We start from the raw sequence: 17185 nt of genomic DNA, 5'->3' as shown, positions 1-17185 counted from the left end.
AGCAAAACCACCCAGACAAAGTGTCTTAAAGCCAGATGCTGATGGGTCACGTCTGTGATCCTGGCTACTTAGGAGGCTGAGATCTGAGGAACTCAGTTCCAAGTCAGACCAGGCAGACAAATCTGAGAGACTCTTATCTCCAATTACACAGGAAAAAGCTGGAAGTTAAGATATGGCTCAAGTAGCAGAGCCCTAGTCTTCAGTGATAAAGCCAAGCAAGGGTCAAGGCCCTGATTTCAAGCCTCAGTAATAGTACCCCTCTCCCCTGCCCAAGAAAAAAAGTCTTAAATATGCTCAAAAGCTTTTCCATGGGAAAATAACCTCAGGATATCCAGGAAACAATATTGAATAAAATTGGAATATTAAATAGAAATTAGAACAAGGAATGCTTAACATGTGTAAAGCCTATCTCTGGGGTGATCAAAGTTTTGAAAAGTGTTGACACATACACCAAATTATTAATGTAATTATGCCCCTAAATTGTATGATGAAATGTCAATCATGTTACACTGGGAAGAGAGGAGTAAAGAAAAGCAAGGACTTCAGATCTGTGGCTTTATGTTCTACTCTGAGTGTTTGTATAACTCAGTTCTTTAATCTGCCCTGGCCAGGAATGCTGTGGAAGCCAGTAAAGTGCCAAACAGGAGCACGTGGTCCACGTATTCCCATAGCTGGGGTCTGTGCCCTGCTCCTTTCCCCCATATTTCCTCATCCTCAAGTTGCTCTTTCTTGTGTATGTACTATTCTAAGGCCTGAGCATTGCCCCATGGCTTTTGTGCTCAAGGCTAGCGTGCTACCACTTAAGCCACAACTCCATTTCCAGCTTTTTGGGGGTGGTTAATTGGACTTTCCTGTCTGGACTGTCTGCAAACTATGATCTTCAGATCTCAGCCTCCTGAGTAGTTAGGATTACAGCGTGAGCCATCTGTGTTTGCTTATGATTTGTTCTTAATGGTAGAAAACAGGAAAGAACTTATAGTTAACTATCTTCAACCACTGTCTAACCTTCTCCTTAATTCTAGACACTAGTATTATAAGTGCAATTAAAAAAAAAAAAGAGCCAAGTCCCTCTGACCTACTTGGGTCAAAGGACGCATTGGATGCGTTATGTAATTGCAGGTAATCACCAGCTCCACGTGGCACAGTTCCTCCTGTGCCCTCAGGCCACCCCCTGAATCCCAGGAGGACGCTGCGGTTAGGAGCTGAGGCTGACGTCGGACATATACTGCCTGCCACATCACCGAGGCAAGGGATCAAGTATGCAGCAACACACAGTTCTCTGGCATCCTGGTCCCCACCCCTCCTGGCACAGGCACAAGGTAGGAAGACACAACAGCTGCTGGGGTTAATATACCGTAGGTATATATGCATCTTAACAGTGACCGGGGGCCTGGAAATGTGGCTTAGTGGTAGAGAACTTGCATGCATCAAGCCCTGGGTTCGATTCCTCAGCACCACAGAAAAAGCCAGAAATGGTGCTGTGGCTCAAGTGGTAGGGTACTAGCCTTGAGCAAAAAGAAAGCTCAGGAGGGGCTGGGAAGGTGGCTCAGTGGTAGAGCGCTTGCCTTGCATGCTCGAGGCCCTGGGTTCGATTCCTCAGCACCACATAAGCAAAAAAAGAAAAAAGCTGGAAGTGGCGCTGTGGCTCAAGTGGTAGAGCGCTAGCCTTGAGTTGAAGAGCTGAGGGACAGCGCCCAGGCCCAGAGTTCAGGCCCCATGACCGAACCCCCTTCTCCCCCCCAAAAAAAAATAGCAAAAGAAGCTCAGGGACAGTGCCTAGGCCTTGAGTTCAAGACCCAGGACTGACCGAAAAAAAAAAAAAAAGTGAACTGGGGTTACTTTAGGTGACATCTTGAACCTGACCCTCCTATTTTGAGTGAAGGCTGAAAGACACTCACTCACTAGCCATGATCTCAAGTGCTGTCCAAGCAGACTCTGCACAGCAACATGTACACCTGCCAAGGACACTCCTATTTTCCTCTCTGGCAGATGTCACAAAGGGCATTTCTCTTGGGCAGAAGCAAACCTTCTTTACTGTTTGCTCTGCTGAGCTCTTAAAGAGGCAAAGCTCTGATAAACTTCATGAGAACCTTCAACAAATCACTAAAGCACAGCTTAGATCTGTGAGCCCCTTAGAATTTCACTTAAGCACTTCTACCTCTGGCCAGACTATCTTACGCCACAGATCCTATGCATTTTCTCCTTATGGATAAATGGAGATTATGTCAGTAATCAGTGTTAAGGTTTTAAAATCAGTATTTAGATTTTACAAACTGGATTTGAAGAAGTATTTCACAAGATGACTTTAATGAAACTCCGGAGGAACCTAACAAATGGCACAGTAATGAGACTGTAACCAGAGCCCCTCAGTCCAGGCAGACCAAGGTGGGCCCTGCGCCTTTGGTTCTGTGGTAGTAAAAGTAGGCACCTGTAGCCAGTCACAGCCTTCTCATCAAGGCCTGCCAACCATCCCTCCATTTGTCACTTTCTAGAGCTTGCTCCGGGCTGTTATCATTTCATATTCAAGGCACAACCAGTCCACATAAGTCATGCTGTGATTTAGACTCTAAATTACGCAGAACATGGCAATTAGCACTAATGTTTGGAAACCCCAATTTTTCTCTTAGAATTTTGATTATACGCTTTTACACTTAACACATTTTCTTAAAATCTAAAAACATGCAAGGGATTTGCCCAAGCATGCATTTTGTTATGCTAATTCCCATCCCTTCCCTCCCCTCCCCTCCTCTCTTCTCCCCTCCCCTCCCCTCTTGTCCTGTCCCTTCCCTTCTCTTCCCTTTCCTTTCCTTTGGTGCTCAGGCTAGCATTCTATCACATGAACAGCTCCACTTTCTGCTTTTTTGGTGCTTAATTGGAGATAAGAGTCGCACAGACTGGGGCTGGGAAGGTGGCTCAGTGGTAGAGCGCTTGCTTTGCATGCCTGAGGCCCTGGGTTCGATTCCTCAGTACCACATAAGCAGGAAAAAAAAAAAAAGCCGGGAGTGGCACTGTGGCTCAAGTGGTAGAGTGCTAGCCTTGAGCTGAAGAGCTGAGGGACAGCACCCAGGCCCAGAGTTCAGGCCCCACGACCAGACTCAAAAAAAAAAAAAAAAAAAAAGAGTGGCACAGACTTTTCTGTTCAGGGTGGCTATGAACCGCGATCCTCAGATCTCAGCCTCCTGAGTAGCTAGGATTGCAGGCGATCCTCAGATCTCAGCCTCCTGAGTAGCCGGGATTGCAGGCGATCCTCAGATCTCAGCCTCCTGAGTAGCTAAGATTATAGGTATAAACCATTTTAAATGTTCAAAAGAGTTATACCTTTAGGTTTAGTGTGTGTGAAAGCCTAGAGTCTTGTATAAGTTAATACCTAAATATTCTTCTTCTTCTTCTTTTTTTTTTGTTGGTCATGGAGTTTAAACTCTGAGCCTGAGCGCTGTCCCTCAGCTCTTCAGCTCAAGGCTAGCGCTCTACCACTTGAGCTACAGCGCCACTTCCGGTTTTTCTGGTGGTTTATTGAAGATAAGAATGTCACAGACTTTCCTGCCTGGGCTGGCTTTAAATTGCGATCCTCAGATCTCAGCCTCCTGAGTAGCTACGATTACAGGCGTGAGCTACCGGCACCCGGCCAATACCTAAATATTCTTAAACAGCTTTAAAATACAGCCCTAAAATATTCCATTGTCTTTAAACATATTCATCTATATTTATATGTAACTGTGCAGATATTCATAAACTTGTACTGTAAATTTCTTGATTTTTTTTCTAAACATACATCAGGTCTCTTCTATGTTCAGAAGACAATGACTCTACCCCCAAAGAACCTCATTCGGTTTAAGATTTTTACCTACTTGAACATATAAAATCTAAAAGATAAAAATGTAGCCCTTTATGTTTTTTTATTTTTTTTTTGTCAGTTGTGGGACTTGAACTCCAGGCTTGGGCTCTGTCCCTGTGCTTTTCAGCTCAAGGCAAGCACTCTACCACATGAGCCACAGCACCACTTCCGGTTTTCTAGTGGTTTATTGGAGATAAGAGTCTCACGGGCTTTCCTGCTTGGGCTGGCTTTGAACTGCGATCCTCAGATCTCGGCCTCTGGAGTAGCGAGGATTACAGGCGTGAGCCACCGGCGCCTGGCTAATGTAGCCCTTTAAGTGTAAAAAAGCTTCTATAGACTCATTAGAGATGATTCACCAAATTTTAAAGGAGATTATCTCTATGGTTATCTTTGTTCCAAAAGCCATAAAAGCAATGGCTTAGGTACTAGTAAGAGTTACATATGTGGACATGATCATGACACAGATGAAGGCATTTAATTGCAGAAGGGTTCAATCTCACTAAGTGACCTAGAATTAGAAGGTGAACATGTGAAAGCTGAACTGGGTGGTATCTGTGATCCCAGCACTCAGGAGGCTGAGGTGGATCATCTGGCCCAAAAGAGTTCAAGGCCAGCCTGGGAACATAGCAAGAATGCATATCCAAAAAATAATGAGTACATTTCTTTTTTAACCATGTCACCCCTACCTTCACTGTCTCCCAGTTTTTCCTTCCTTTCCCCTCCTACAGGTTGGACAGTTTATAGTGTCTACTGAGTACACTGCTGCATTTGTTCACTCTTTGTCCCTCCATTTCTGTGTCCCTCTTGTAGGAGGGGAAAGGAGGGAAAAAGAAATGCACTCATTACCTGACTTATGAAATGGTAACCTCTATATATCACCTAATAAGAAATTAAAAATAAATAAATAATAAATACAATGAAAAAATTGGGGCCAGTGGTTTATATACAAATAGCTGCACAAGCAGAACAAGCCAAGACTCTCATTGCCAACTAACCAACAACAAAAAAAAGTGGTGGTGTGCTTCAAGCAGAAAAAAACCCAGCAAGAATACCAGGCCCTATTTCAAGCCCCAGAACTGATAAAATGACAAAACAAATAAAAACCAGGATTAGAAAGGACAGCATTTCTTTTCTTTTTTTTTTTTTGTCTTTCATGGGGCTTGAACTCTGGGCCTGGCCGCTGTCCCTCAGCTCTTCAGCTCGAGGCGAGCACTCTACCACTTGAGCCACAGTGCTATTTCCAGTTTTCTGGTGGTTCACTGGAGGTAAGAGTCTCATGGACTTTCCTGCTGGGGCTGGCTTTGAGCTGCAATCCTCAGATCTCAGCCTCCTGAGTAGCTACGATTACAGGCGTGAGCCACCGGTGACTGGCTTAGGACAGCATTTCTAATCAGCCAAAAAAGTACACAAGAACAGTACACAAGAGGAGGTGTCCTGTGTGCTCCTCTGAGTGTTGTGGGGTGCTGCTGGCAGGAGAGGTGAGCCACACCAGGAACCCCAGCCGAGCCATACTACGAGTCTCCAGGTCAGCGCATTTTTGGCCAAAAGAAACCAGAAGGTGTCTCTTCCCACAGGTGCCCAGTAACTGGAGGTACAAAAGTCCACAGCTATAAACCTTGACTGCCAAACTATGTACCCCATGAGACAATCTGAATTATTGTTTGCAACCACAGGAGTACAGATAATTAAAACCAGATGTCCTAAAGGAAAGTGACAGCAGGGTGAGGCTCTTTGGAATATGTGGTATACATGCATGGAAGTAACACAATAACCTCCTCCCCTTTGTACAACTAGTATGCTATCGTATGCTAATAACAAATAATTAAAAATAAAACAGAACCCCATACCTTCCTCCACACTGGCATAAGAAGAATGCTAATAGATGTCCATGCCTGTTATTCACCTACAGAGTACATACAATGGAAAGATTCTACAAAAAGGACTTAAAAACCCTGGTGATACAGAGAAAAAAGTCTTAAATTTATGGAGGAAGGAAAGTGCATGTATCTAAAGTACCTAGAGTGGAAATACAATGCATGTCAGTTTTAGCAGAATCTATTACAGTGAAAGATAGGGAACAACTTAAGGAAGAGGTCAAGTGTGATACATCTGTATAGGGACACTCTGCGGACGAGTCACAGGCATAGATACGATACAGCTGGATCTGCACATCTATGGTGAAAAGAAGGGGTAGCAAGGAGGATGTGAAACAGTATACATAGTAGCGTGGGGGCGTGGCTTTGATGAAAAGAATAGAAATCAGAACATCACAAAGGTACCTGGTGGTGTCCTCTTGGCAGGGCCTCTTTTGGTTCCTGCACTTCTTTTTCCAGGTATGGTTTTGTCCTCCTCCATGAAGGCTTGTCCATCTTTAGGGCCTTCACCAGCAGCGTCTCCCAAGTTCTCACTTGCAAACACCTCCAAGCTGGCTGGGCAGCTCTCGTTGTTGTTGAGACTATCCTGCTCAAACCCTTCAGTCTTTCCCATTGTTCTGTCTTTGCTGGTCAGATGCTCAGGCCCGTCTCCATCCAATTGGTTTTCATTTTCGTCGGACACAGAAGACAAACGTGTTACTCTTCCTTCCACACTGTCACCACCAAGGTAACGCCCATCCTGAGGTTCCAGCTGCAGATTATAGGAAGGAGTTTCGCTGTCATCCATTAGCGCATCCTTTGTTGAACTGTTTAAAGTGTCATTAACGTCCTTCCATGTTTAAAAAGACAAAAAGAAAAGAAGCAAATTCATTTTTTAACCCCTGGGATTCAAGGTGATCTCTAATTTCCCTCTTCGATTTGGTCTTTCACTGAAATTGAGGAAGGAAAGAAAGGCCTGCAGTTCATTTTTATGCTCTTTGTATAACTCCAAACCTCCCTGAGGTCACGGAGGACACAATAGTGTCAACCTGGGGGGTTGACAAATTCCATTCTCTCCCTTTTTTGTATTTTGTTTTCAGTTACTATAACAAAATATCCAAGACAGAGTAACTTTATAAAGAAACAATTTTGCTTAGTGTACAGTTTTAGATCTTTGAATGCACAGAACCTGTGCACTCACTTGTTTCTAAGCTCACTCGGTAACTATGAGGTAGGAATGCAGACATTATTAAAGAAATGGCTGGCTCCACAGGTTATCTATTAAAGTCAAGGACTAGTTATGGAAGAACTTCTTTTGTGTGGTAGGACTGGAGACTGAAATTCAGGACTTTACATGCTGGGCAAGTGTGCTTCACCCCTGGAGCCTGGGTCTCATTAACTACCTGAATTGGACTCAAACTTTTGATCCTCTTGCTCACAGAGAACCTAGGATTACCAGCATACACCATCTGGTTTAGCTATTCTTTGCCTAAACAGCAGCAGTTCTTTTACAAATGAGAAGGTTCACAGCTTTTCCCAGGCAATAAAGTCTGTGAGACTCTTATCTCCAATTAACCATTGAAAAGCCAGAAAGGGAGCTGTGGCTCAAGTGGTAGAGTGCTAGTCTTGAGTGAAAAAGTTAAGGGATAGTGCCCACGCCCTGAGTTCAAGTGCAAGTATCAGCACAAAAAACAAAATCCATAGAAGCAACATACAAAATATTAGCCATATGCTAGCTCATCATGTATTTTCAAGGTATTTTACAACTGAAATATTTTATTTGATTTTAGAAATAAAGGCATTTCTCGGCAAACAAGAAGTTCTATGTGGGCTGATACCATTTTCCTTGAAATATATCCCCTGAACCCATGAAACTGGGAATCTTATCAGCTGCTTTCTATTTTAAGTAATCGAGAGGTTGTCTAAAATTTGTTTCTTGTTGAAAATTCAAAGTTTCACGTTTTACCTGCAGGAGCCTCAGACATTATATGCCAAGAAGACATGACAGAGGAAACAAAGCAGCAGCCTGGAGCCCACACATGGCCATCTCGCTTTCTGAGTCTCTCACACACTTGAGCTACACGAGCCTCGGCAGCAGGATTCCCACAGGGGTTGACATGAAGACTGAGGCTCAGAAAGGTAATATAAGTAGGATTACCGACCTAGTTTTGTATCCTATGTAGTCCAACATAATGGCTGTGAGCAGACAGAGCAGGTTCAAATCCTGCCTCTGCCATCTTACTAGGTATATGTGCAACCTTAGGCAAGTATCCCACGCTGACAAGCCTAAAATTTCTCAACTACAAAACTGACCTCAAGGAGTCAGTATTTTGTCTCAAACACATATCCTCATGAGTGTCAAGCAGGCAGTCTGCCACAAAACTACACCATCAGCACTTGCATTTTGAGACAGCTCTCACCACGTATCTCAGGCTTTGAACTCTTAAATAACTCAGGCTAGCTTTGAACCATCACATTTCCTGCCTCTGCTGGGTATACAGGTGTGACCACCATGCCTATCAAAGATGCTTAGACACCCTGCAGGTAGAGCACTTCGGTGAGTACTTGCCCACAGTCAATGCTCAGGGAGAGTCATTACTTCCCACAAAACCTCACAAGTTCCATTAGATACTGGTAGTTCATCAGATGATTCCAGCTTTACTGTAGATTCAGAAAGAGTTGTTGTAAACATCCTAGAGATGGACAGGCTCTGAATGACAGACAATCTAACCTGCCTCATTTGAGAATACTGATAGCCACCTGCTTCAGGTTCTGCAATGCTTTTTTTTTTTGTCGGTCGTGGGGCTTGAACTCTGGGCCTGGGCGCTGTCTCTCAGTTCTTCAGCTCAAGGCGAGTGCTCTACTGCTTGAGCTACAGTGCCACTTCCGGTTTTCTAGTGGTTTATTGGAGATAAGAGTCTCATGGACTTTCCTGCCTGGGCTGGCTTTGAACCACGAGTCTCAGATCTCAGCCTTCTGAGTAGCTAGGATTACAGGTGTGAGTCACCAGCGCCCGGCTTTTCTGCAAAGCTTTAGTGTCTGTCCGGAGCACCCTGTCTCACGTAATGATAGTAGAAATTAGTGGTCAAGACTCCTACACATGTTCACAGCTTGGCTGTGTGTCATGCTGTGTTCTGAGCTCAGGTCCCAGCAGGTAGGAGCTACCAGTCTATTACACTGATTGGTATCTTGTCAAGGTGAGAAATGGAGTGTGGACTGGCTATGGTTCTGAGGCCTCTTTCCATTTCAGTCATTACGTCTGTGTACTCTGGGGACTGAAGAAGAAACACTTCCCTCCAGCAGTGGCATGCCCCGGCCAAGCCAGCTACTCTGAAGAAGACACCTCTAATGACCAAGAAGTTCAATTTCCCTGATGTGATTTTTCCCTGGGAATTGCTGAGATACACACCGGAGATACTTCCTATGCAGTTCCTGCTTTCTGTTGAGATGTACGTATTATTTAAGGGAAGTAGCCTTAGCTATCTCAGTTCAGCGGGGGTGGGGGTGGGGGGCTTCCCCTGGGTCCTCATGGCGTTCTGACTCTGCCACTCTAGCAACCACAGTCCTTCCACACTGCTCTGCACAGGTGTCACTAGGTTTAATCCACCTGAACACCGGCTCCTAAGTTCTGCTCCTCACAATGTCTCATCCTGGCCCTTGTAGTTATTGAACACACGCAGAAGGGAACAGTATTCTGCTCTGTCCCTCTGGAAAAGAGAAAGTAAGACACAGATTCCCATACATACCTGGCTCTTTTCTAAGAGGATCCTATAGTACAGTACTTGGTTTCTATCTGCATTCTTAATGCTTTTTAATTTGAATACCCTAAACAATAGGATAAACTTCTTAATGGGATTGTGTGTGTGTGTGTGTGTGTGTGTGTGTGTGTGTGTGTGTGCGCGCGCACGCGCGCTTTTACTGGGGTTTGAACTCAGGGCCTGAGCATTCGTTCTCCCTTAGCTTTTCTGCTCAAAGCTGGCATGCTACCACTTGAGCCACAGCTCTACTTCTGGCTTTTGGTAGATAGTTAAAGATAAGAGTCTCATGGATTTTCCTGCCCAATTTCTGGCTTTGAACCTTGATTCTTAGATCTTGGCTTCCTGAATAGCTAGGATTTCAGGCATGTACTAACTACACTTAACTCTTAATGGGATTTTAAAAATAATTATTACTACTATTATTATTATTATTTTAGTACTGTGGCTTGAACTCAGAACCTTGAGCTCTTGCTTGGCTTAACTTTATTATTAAGTAGTTATACAAAGAAGTTATAATTCCATAAGTCAGGTTATGAGAACAATGCATCTTGATCTATGTCTTCTCTTCCATTGTTCTCTCTAATTATTCCCCCTCCCAGTCCTATTCTTAATGGGATTTCATGTCAGTAGTGTTCCAATGCTTTTGAAAACAGTTAAAAATACTGTGTTTTATTTGTATTTTTTTCCCCTCCAGCATTGGAGGAAGTAAGGTGGAGGTCCAGTTAACTAGTTCAAAATATGTGCTAACATTGAGTGGACCTGAAGGCTACTAGTACACTTGAAACTAAACTTATTTACTAAAACTATTCTGATAGAGATCCCTATTCTGTCTACACAATTTTTACAAAAACAAAACATTGCAGTCATTACTACAGTGCTGAGTCTAAAATACTTTGCCTTTTAAAAGCATGACAGTGAGTGCCACCCAAGTTTCCAGACGCAAGTGGTAAAATAGCATTCCAAATATGTACACTGCATAACAATCATCTGACAAGGCCACTCTACAGCTCCAGGATCCCAGCAATCATGTTCAAGTAAAGCTCATACCCATGAAGCCCAAAGAACTTCGAGGAAGATCTACCAATTAACAGGCTAACAAAGATAGTTTTAAATTGAGTTGAAAACACAATCTTAATTTCATACATCTGTCTTAATTTTCCCTAAATTATAGCAGGTGGGTGATGAGGTCAGACCTGAGGAAGAATGTCACTACACCTATGTATTCTTTCTGTTATGGTGGTTACACGTCACTTAACATTTACTTCCTTGTTCATAAAAGTATGCTCCAATACTACTGGTTGGTAAACCTATATAGTTTTCTTAGATTAATACTACCATTGTTTAGACCTGTGGACCTAAAAGCAACATTCTATAAGCTAGCAATTCAAAGTGGGAGGCTGGGGCAGGAAGATTATAAGTTTGACACTCAGTCTCCGCTATACTAAGATAAGATCCTGTCTCAAAAAAACAAAAAACAAAAAACTCCAAAGCAACAAAAATAGTAAGACCAGCCAGCACTGTTGGCTCACGCCTGAAATCCTAGCTACTTGGGAGGCTGAGATCTGAGGATCATGTCTCAAAGCCAGCTAGGGCAGGAAAGTCGATGAGACTCTTATTTCCAATTAACCATGAAAAAACCCAAAGTGAAGCTGTGGCTCAGAGTAGTAGAGCTCTAGCCTTGAGCTAGAGATCACAGGGACAGCACCCAGCCCGAGTTCAAGCCCCACTACTGACAATTTTTTTTAAAAAATATATTGCAGACATACACAGTGAATTTGTCCCAGATTCTCAAATCTGGGGCAGGAGATAGCTGAGTTCAGGAAGTCAAGAATAGACTGGGCAATATAGTGACACTCTGTCTCAAACAAAACAAAGTAACAACAAAGACCAACCAACTAAACTAACAACCAAATGAAGCCAAACATAGCAGAAACAAGAATTTCCAATGAAAACTGTGTCCAAATGGGGGGGGGGGGCGCTACATTTATACAATAAACATTGTACTTCAACAGTTAGTATAAATAAAAAGTATATAAAGAACTCAATAACTTTAACTACTGATTTCATGTTACACAATATTTTGTAGAGTTGGTTGAGTAAGTTATTTAAAATTGTTATATATGAATTGTATAAAAGGATTTGTGATATCTACAACAAGCATATAATGCACTTTGACCAGGCTCACCCCCCTTATGCTACTCTTTTTTTAACTATCTTCTGTCCTCTCTCTGAGTAAATTATTAATTTCAGGAGGCTACAAGCCCAGCTCAGTGTAGACTACATATTTAGTATGTGTGACTGTGGGCTTAATCTTTAGGACAAAAAAAAAAATCACATTTCACTTTTCCAAAAGCCCTTTTAAACACGGCTACTATAAATAATAAGCATGGCTTGTGCCGCGTTTCTGCTGCACGCTGCTGCTCTCTGAGACGCTGCCCCTACAGGGTCAGCTGTCCTGGCTCCTGGTGAGTCACTTCAGGCCATCACAAGCTCGGCCACAGCTGCTCCTCACACACTTCACACTTTTTTTTTTTTTTTTTAAATTAGGAGTATTTCTTCTTCTTTTTTTTTTTTAATTGTGAAAATACGGTACAGAGGGGTTACAATTACATGGGCAAGATAATGAGTACATTTCTTATCAAGCATTGTAGCCTCCTCCTTTGTTTCCCTTTCTCATCCCTTCCCATCCTCCCCCCAGACTTCATACTTAGTGTAAATACTCAGGGGAGGAAAAAGATGCTACAAATCCTTAAAATTAATTAGTATACATTGCCCTTCTATTTTCAGAATATAAGTCCTAGGATTATGCTTTTCATTATTTGTTAGAAAATATTTTAAAATTCATATTTAAAACATGTCACAAAAGAAACATGTCACAAAAGAAACATGTCACAAAAGTTGAACAGTAATTACAATGAGCAAGATAGAATTGCACAATCATCTTTCTAAACACTTGGATTTCGACTTAATAGTGCATTACAAAAGTAGATAGGGCTGGAGTAGGGTGGTTCAGTGGTACAGCATTTGCCTAGAATATGGGAGGTCCTGAAACCAGAAGAACCTCAAAAGGAAACAAAAATGAAATCAGTTTACGTCAATATTCCTTTAGTAGAGAATAGTCATAAAACATTCAGTAACATAAGCAAAGTGGGTAAAAATAGGATAAAAGAGAAAACAAAACTAAAAGGAAAAAACAAGATAATTAAATGGGAAGCAACTGATTCCAAGCAAGAAGTAGCAAATACAGGTTTTATTATGCAGAGAATGCACCTTTAAAAAAAATTATGACAGAAGCTATGTGCCTTGTGCCCCATACACCCTTGAGGCAGATAAATGGAATGAAGGAAGTAGTTGCCTGTTTCATTTTCCTCAGCCCTGCTTCTAGTCATGGAGCTCTCTCCATTCATAATATATATACAGAGTCTGCTTTTACAGTGCATTAGGTATGTGAAACTGGCAGCTCAAAACCACCTTGGGGGCACACCTGAGCAGTGCAAAAACAGTAATCCATCGAATCTTTCTTTTCCTCTCTTATGTGCAGACATATGCAACCTTTTATTTAAAGAGAGAAAATAGGGAGGGGCCACCAAGAAGGACGGAAGATGATAAATGTGCTAAAAATAGATTGTTTACAACTATGAAAATACAACAGTGAAATCTGTTAAAAATGGTTTTGCTAAGGGAGGAGGTCAAGGAGACTCATAAAGGAGGTTGATTGGAATACATTGTAAGTACGTGTGGAAATCTGGCAATGAAATCCACTCCTCCATAAGCTTAAAAAAACAAAACAAAGACAAAACACCACCAGGTGTTGGTGGCTCATGCCTGTAATCCTACTTAGCAGGCTGAGATATGAGGATCATGGTTTGAAGCCAGCCCAGGCAGGAAAGTCTGTGAAACTCTTGTTTGGGTTTTTTTTTTTTTTTACTGTATTATTATTATTTTTTTTTTTGTCTTTTCTTTTTTGGTACTGGGGATGGAACCCAGGACATTGTACTTGCTAGGCAAGTGCTTTGCCACTGAGCTACATCCTAGCCCATGTGAAACTCTTATCTCCAATTAACTACCAAAAAGCTGGAAGTGGAACTGTGGATCAAGCGAGAGTGTTAGTCCTGAGTGAAAAGGTTCAGGGACAGTGCCCATGCCCTGAGTACAATCCCCAGGACTGCCCCTCACCCTCACCCAAGAAACAAAACAGAAGCCAATTTTTAAAATCAAATGTGTTCAAGGATGTCTTCAGGAACAAGCATTCTTGGCAATCTGGGTATTCCATTTTGTTTTATTTGGGGCACTGGGGATTGTATCAAGAGAAAAGTACATGCTAAACAGATACTCTGCCACTTACTTGAGCCATGTCTCCAGCAATACTTTCTAACCATTTTTATTTAGGTAACAAACAACACTAATTAGAAATGTTGTCTATTTCAGGAGGGCTAGATTCATGCTTTAAACTGTTCACAGAAATTTGAAATTTACAATTTCACAATTTCTATGTCTTTACAATTTCACAATTTCTATGTCTCAACTGAAGGTAAAAGATTGGCAGATGGTTACATCTGAAGCTATTAGTAGCCACATCATCATTTTCTTTAGTTTTGCCCAGGTAATAACATACCGAGAGAAAAAAAATCAGTCCATTTAGGGAAGAAATAATTTCCCGAGGCCAAACACGTTAAGTCTATCTGGATTCAGATGCCTTATTTTTCCCCTTAAAGAATCCTGAAATAATTTTTAAGCCACAACCAACAGAATCTTGAAAAGACCTTTAGTTTCAAATCATGTTTGTTTGTTTTTTGTCAGTGTGATAGGAATAGGGAAGACACATGACATTACTTCTAATTTTGGCTTTCTATGGTGCTTACTCAATCAATGCTTAACTAATTGGCCTGGCAAAGCAAGAACTCCACAACAAATCTAAAAATAACTGGAGCAAAAAGAATCTAGAGGGCGCTGGTGGCTCACACCTGTAATTCAAGCTACTTAGGAGGCTGAGATTTGAGGGCCATGATTCCAAGTCAGTCTGTGAGATTCTTACTTACCTCCAATATGTTACAAAAAAAGATGCAAGTAGAGCTGTGGCTCAAAGTGGTTCAGTTGTAGCCTTGAGTGAAAAGCTCAGGGACAATGCCCAGGCCCTGAGTTCAAGTCCCACGTCTGACAAAACAGAAAAAAAAAAGACTCTGGAAGTCCAGGGAGAGATTAGCTCAGTGGTAAGAATGGTTGATTAGCTTGCACAAATCCCTGAGTTCAATCCATACCCCTACAACACAGAAAAAAACCCACCAATTTTTGTAATCTTCTAGTCAGCATTTTCTATAAACTTCCACTCCTTTTTTGTTTTTTAAATCTGAGCTGAATCTGAAGAAGGAAATGATATGAGCTACTGAATATGAATCCTTGTAATTTACTATTTTAAATAAATCTTTCCCATAAATGAAAGAAATGCAAAATAATCTTTGTGGCATCATAAAGTAAAAATGAATAATTCCATTAGACTTTTACAAACAAAATACATTCTCAGAGCAGTAAGTCCTCATCAAAAAGTCTTAAATAATGCAAAAATAGTATTGAAGATTAGGTCATATGGTAAGAAGTAAATTTAGCTTTCGATCAATACTCTCAAATATCAGGAACAACAGCATTCTGTCATTGTAAAGTTCATGTATTTTAGAGAAGTTGTTACTTCAAAATCTAGAAGGTGATTCTGGGTTTGGTGGTGTATATCTATATTTCCAAAACTTGGAATGCTGAGGCAGGAGGTAGCTCAAGTTCTAGGGTAACCTCGGTCACATAGCAAGACCTTGTCTCAAAAAAGAGCCAGGCCCCAGAGGCTCACACCTATAATCCTTGCTATTCAGGAGGCTAAGATCCGAGGATCATGATTCAGAGACAGCCCAGGTAGGAAAGTCTGTGAGATTTTTATCTCCAATAAAATACTAAAAAAGCAGTAAGTGGATCTGTGGTTCAAGTAGTAGAATGTGAGACACTTATTTCCAATTAACTACCAAAAATGCCAGAAGTAGAGTGGTAGTTCAAGTGGTAACAGTGTTAGCTTTGAACAGAAAAAAAAAGCTCAGGGACTGCACCCAGGCCCTGAGTTTAACTCCAGAATGAGACATACTTGTACAAAAACTGGCCCAGGTGGCTCACATTTATATTTTAGCTACTGGGTCTGAAGCTAGCCTAGGCAAACAAATCTGAGAGACTCTGGTCTCTAGCAAACAGCCAAATGCAGAGGTATGGCCCAAGTGGGAGAGCACCAGTTGTGAAGAAAAAGCCAAGTGAAGGCCCGAGTTCAACGTGGGTATTTGCTGTAGTAATTTCAGCACACTGTTAATAAATGTAGTTGGTAGATAATGTCCATTAAAATGTTACATGCTCAATGGGCGATAAAAGTTGCTAAACTTACCATTTACTGTTTTTAGAATTCTTTCTACAATCTTATGGAAAAAATCTTCAGTCAGCAGTATTCTGACAGGCACAGTGTCTATCTTTCCTTCCACATGGCTAATGATGAGGAAAACAGGAAGTCCTAAGAGATGTAGTGTGGAGTGGTGTCACGGCAAAACATTCCTCTCTCCAAGTATGCTAAAAAAGTAGTCTCAAGACTAAACATTTTAAGAAACCCTAAGCTACCCTGAAATTCAGTTGTTAAAATTATGTATGTCTTTAAAGACTATTATACATGAATCATTTCAATTACCTGAAAAAACAAAAGTATTCCCTTGTGGAAAGGAAAATATCCTCATGGGTACAATTGCTAAAGCAAAGCCAGTACTCATGTTACTTTTTTTTCTTATTGTAAAGGTGATGTACAGAGGGGTTACAGTTACCTAAGTAGAGAAATGCGTACAATTCTTGTGGAACGTTGTTACCCCCTCCCTCATTTCTCCCATTATCCCTACTCCCCAAGTTGTCAAGTTCATTTCCATCATAGCGTCTTGTGTCACGTTGCATTGGTTCACCCTTTGTCCTTTGTCTCACCGTTTCTGTGATTCCCATCCCCAAAGCAGATACATTTACATATAATACAAAGGGTATCAAAATAAAAAACAGTGACAACTGGGGGTAAAGGAAAAAAATGAAAGAAAAAAAAGAAATAACTGCATACAGTACACTAAAGGAAAAAACCCTCTTGTTTCCATATCTTGTCATTCATTTCCATCAGCATATGTACATTGCTATTGAGCTATTGTGATCCTCTGCTAGAACTATCCTAGACAAACACTCATTATTACAAATAAGGGAAACCAGGCAGCCTATGTTTCTTTAGATCTGCCTTACTTCACTTAATACGATTTTTTCCAAGCCCTTCCATTTCCTTGCGAATGGAATGATGTCATTCTTTCTGATGGAAGTATAAAATTCAATTGTGTATATACCACATTTTCTTGATCTATTTCATGTGTTTTTTTTTTTTTGCCAGTCTTGGGGCTTGAACTCAGGGTTTGGTCACTGGTCCCTGAGCTTCTTTTTCTCAAGGCTAGCATTTTACCACTTGAGCCTCAGTGCCATTTCTGGCTTTTTTTGCTTATGTGGTACTGAGGAATCAAACTCAGGGCTTCATGCATGCTAGGCCACATTCCCAGGCCCTCATGTGACATTTTGAAGGCACTAAGTTGGAAAGGAGACCACAGAGCACCTTAAGATCCACATATAGAAGTTAGAATTTCTTAGTAAGAACAGAACCCTTAGCCTGGTGCTGGTGGCTCACACCTGTAATCCTAGTTACAAGAGAC

The 17185-nt window shown here is 41.5% G+C and overlaps 1 protein-coding gene across 4 annotated transcripts in view; it reads right to left on the bottom strand.

Annotated features, from left to right (window-relative positions):
- Positions 1–17185, bottom strand: part of Cnst (consortin, connexin sorting protein) — a 63670-nt gene that overhangs the window by 42246 nt on the left and 4239 nt on the right. For 2 of the 4 annotated variants that reach the window (XM_042701235.1, XM_042701238.1), the window contains exon 2: positions 6115–6547. In XM_042701235.1, coding sequence (XP_042557169.1) covers positions 6115–6496 — 382 coding nt within the window. In that variant the 5' untranslated portion in view covers positions 6497–6547. Of the gene's footprint in view, positions 1–6114; positions 6548–14485; positions 14509–17185 lie in introns of those variants that run through there. The other 2 variants (XM_042701237.1, XM_042701236.1) reach the window with 2 other exon arrangements.

This window comes from Dipodomys spectabilis, unplaced genomic scaffold (genome assembly GCF_019054845.1).
Source record: "Dipodomys spectabilis isolate Male_0828 unplaced genomic scaffold, ASM1905484v1 ptg000288l, whole genome shotgun sequence".
NCBI classification, from domain to species: Eukaryota; Metazoa; Chordata; class Mammalia; order Rodentia; family Heteromyidae; genus Dipodomys; species Dipodomys spectabilis.
This window is presented reverse-complemented; position numbering and strand designations above follow the sequence as displayed.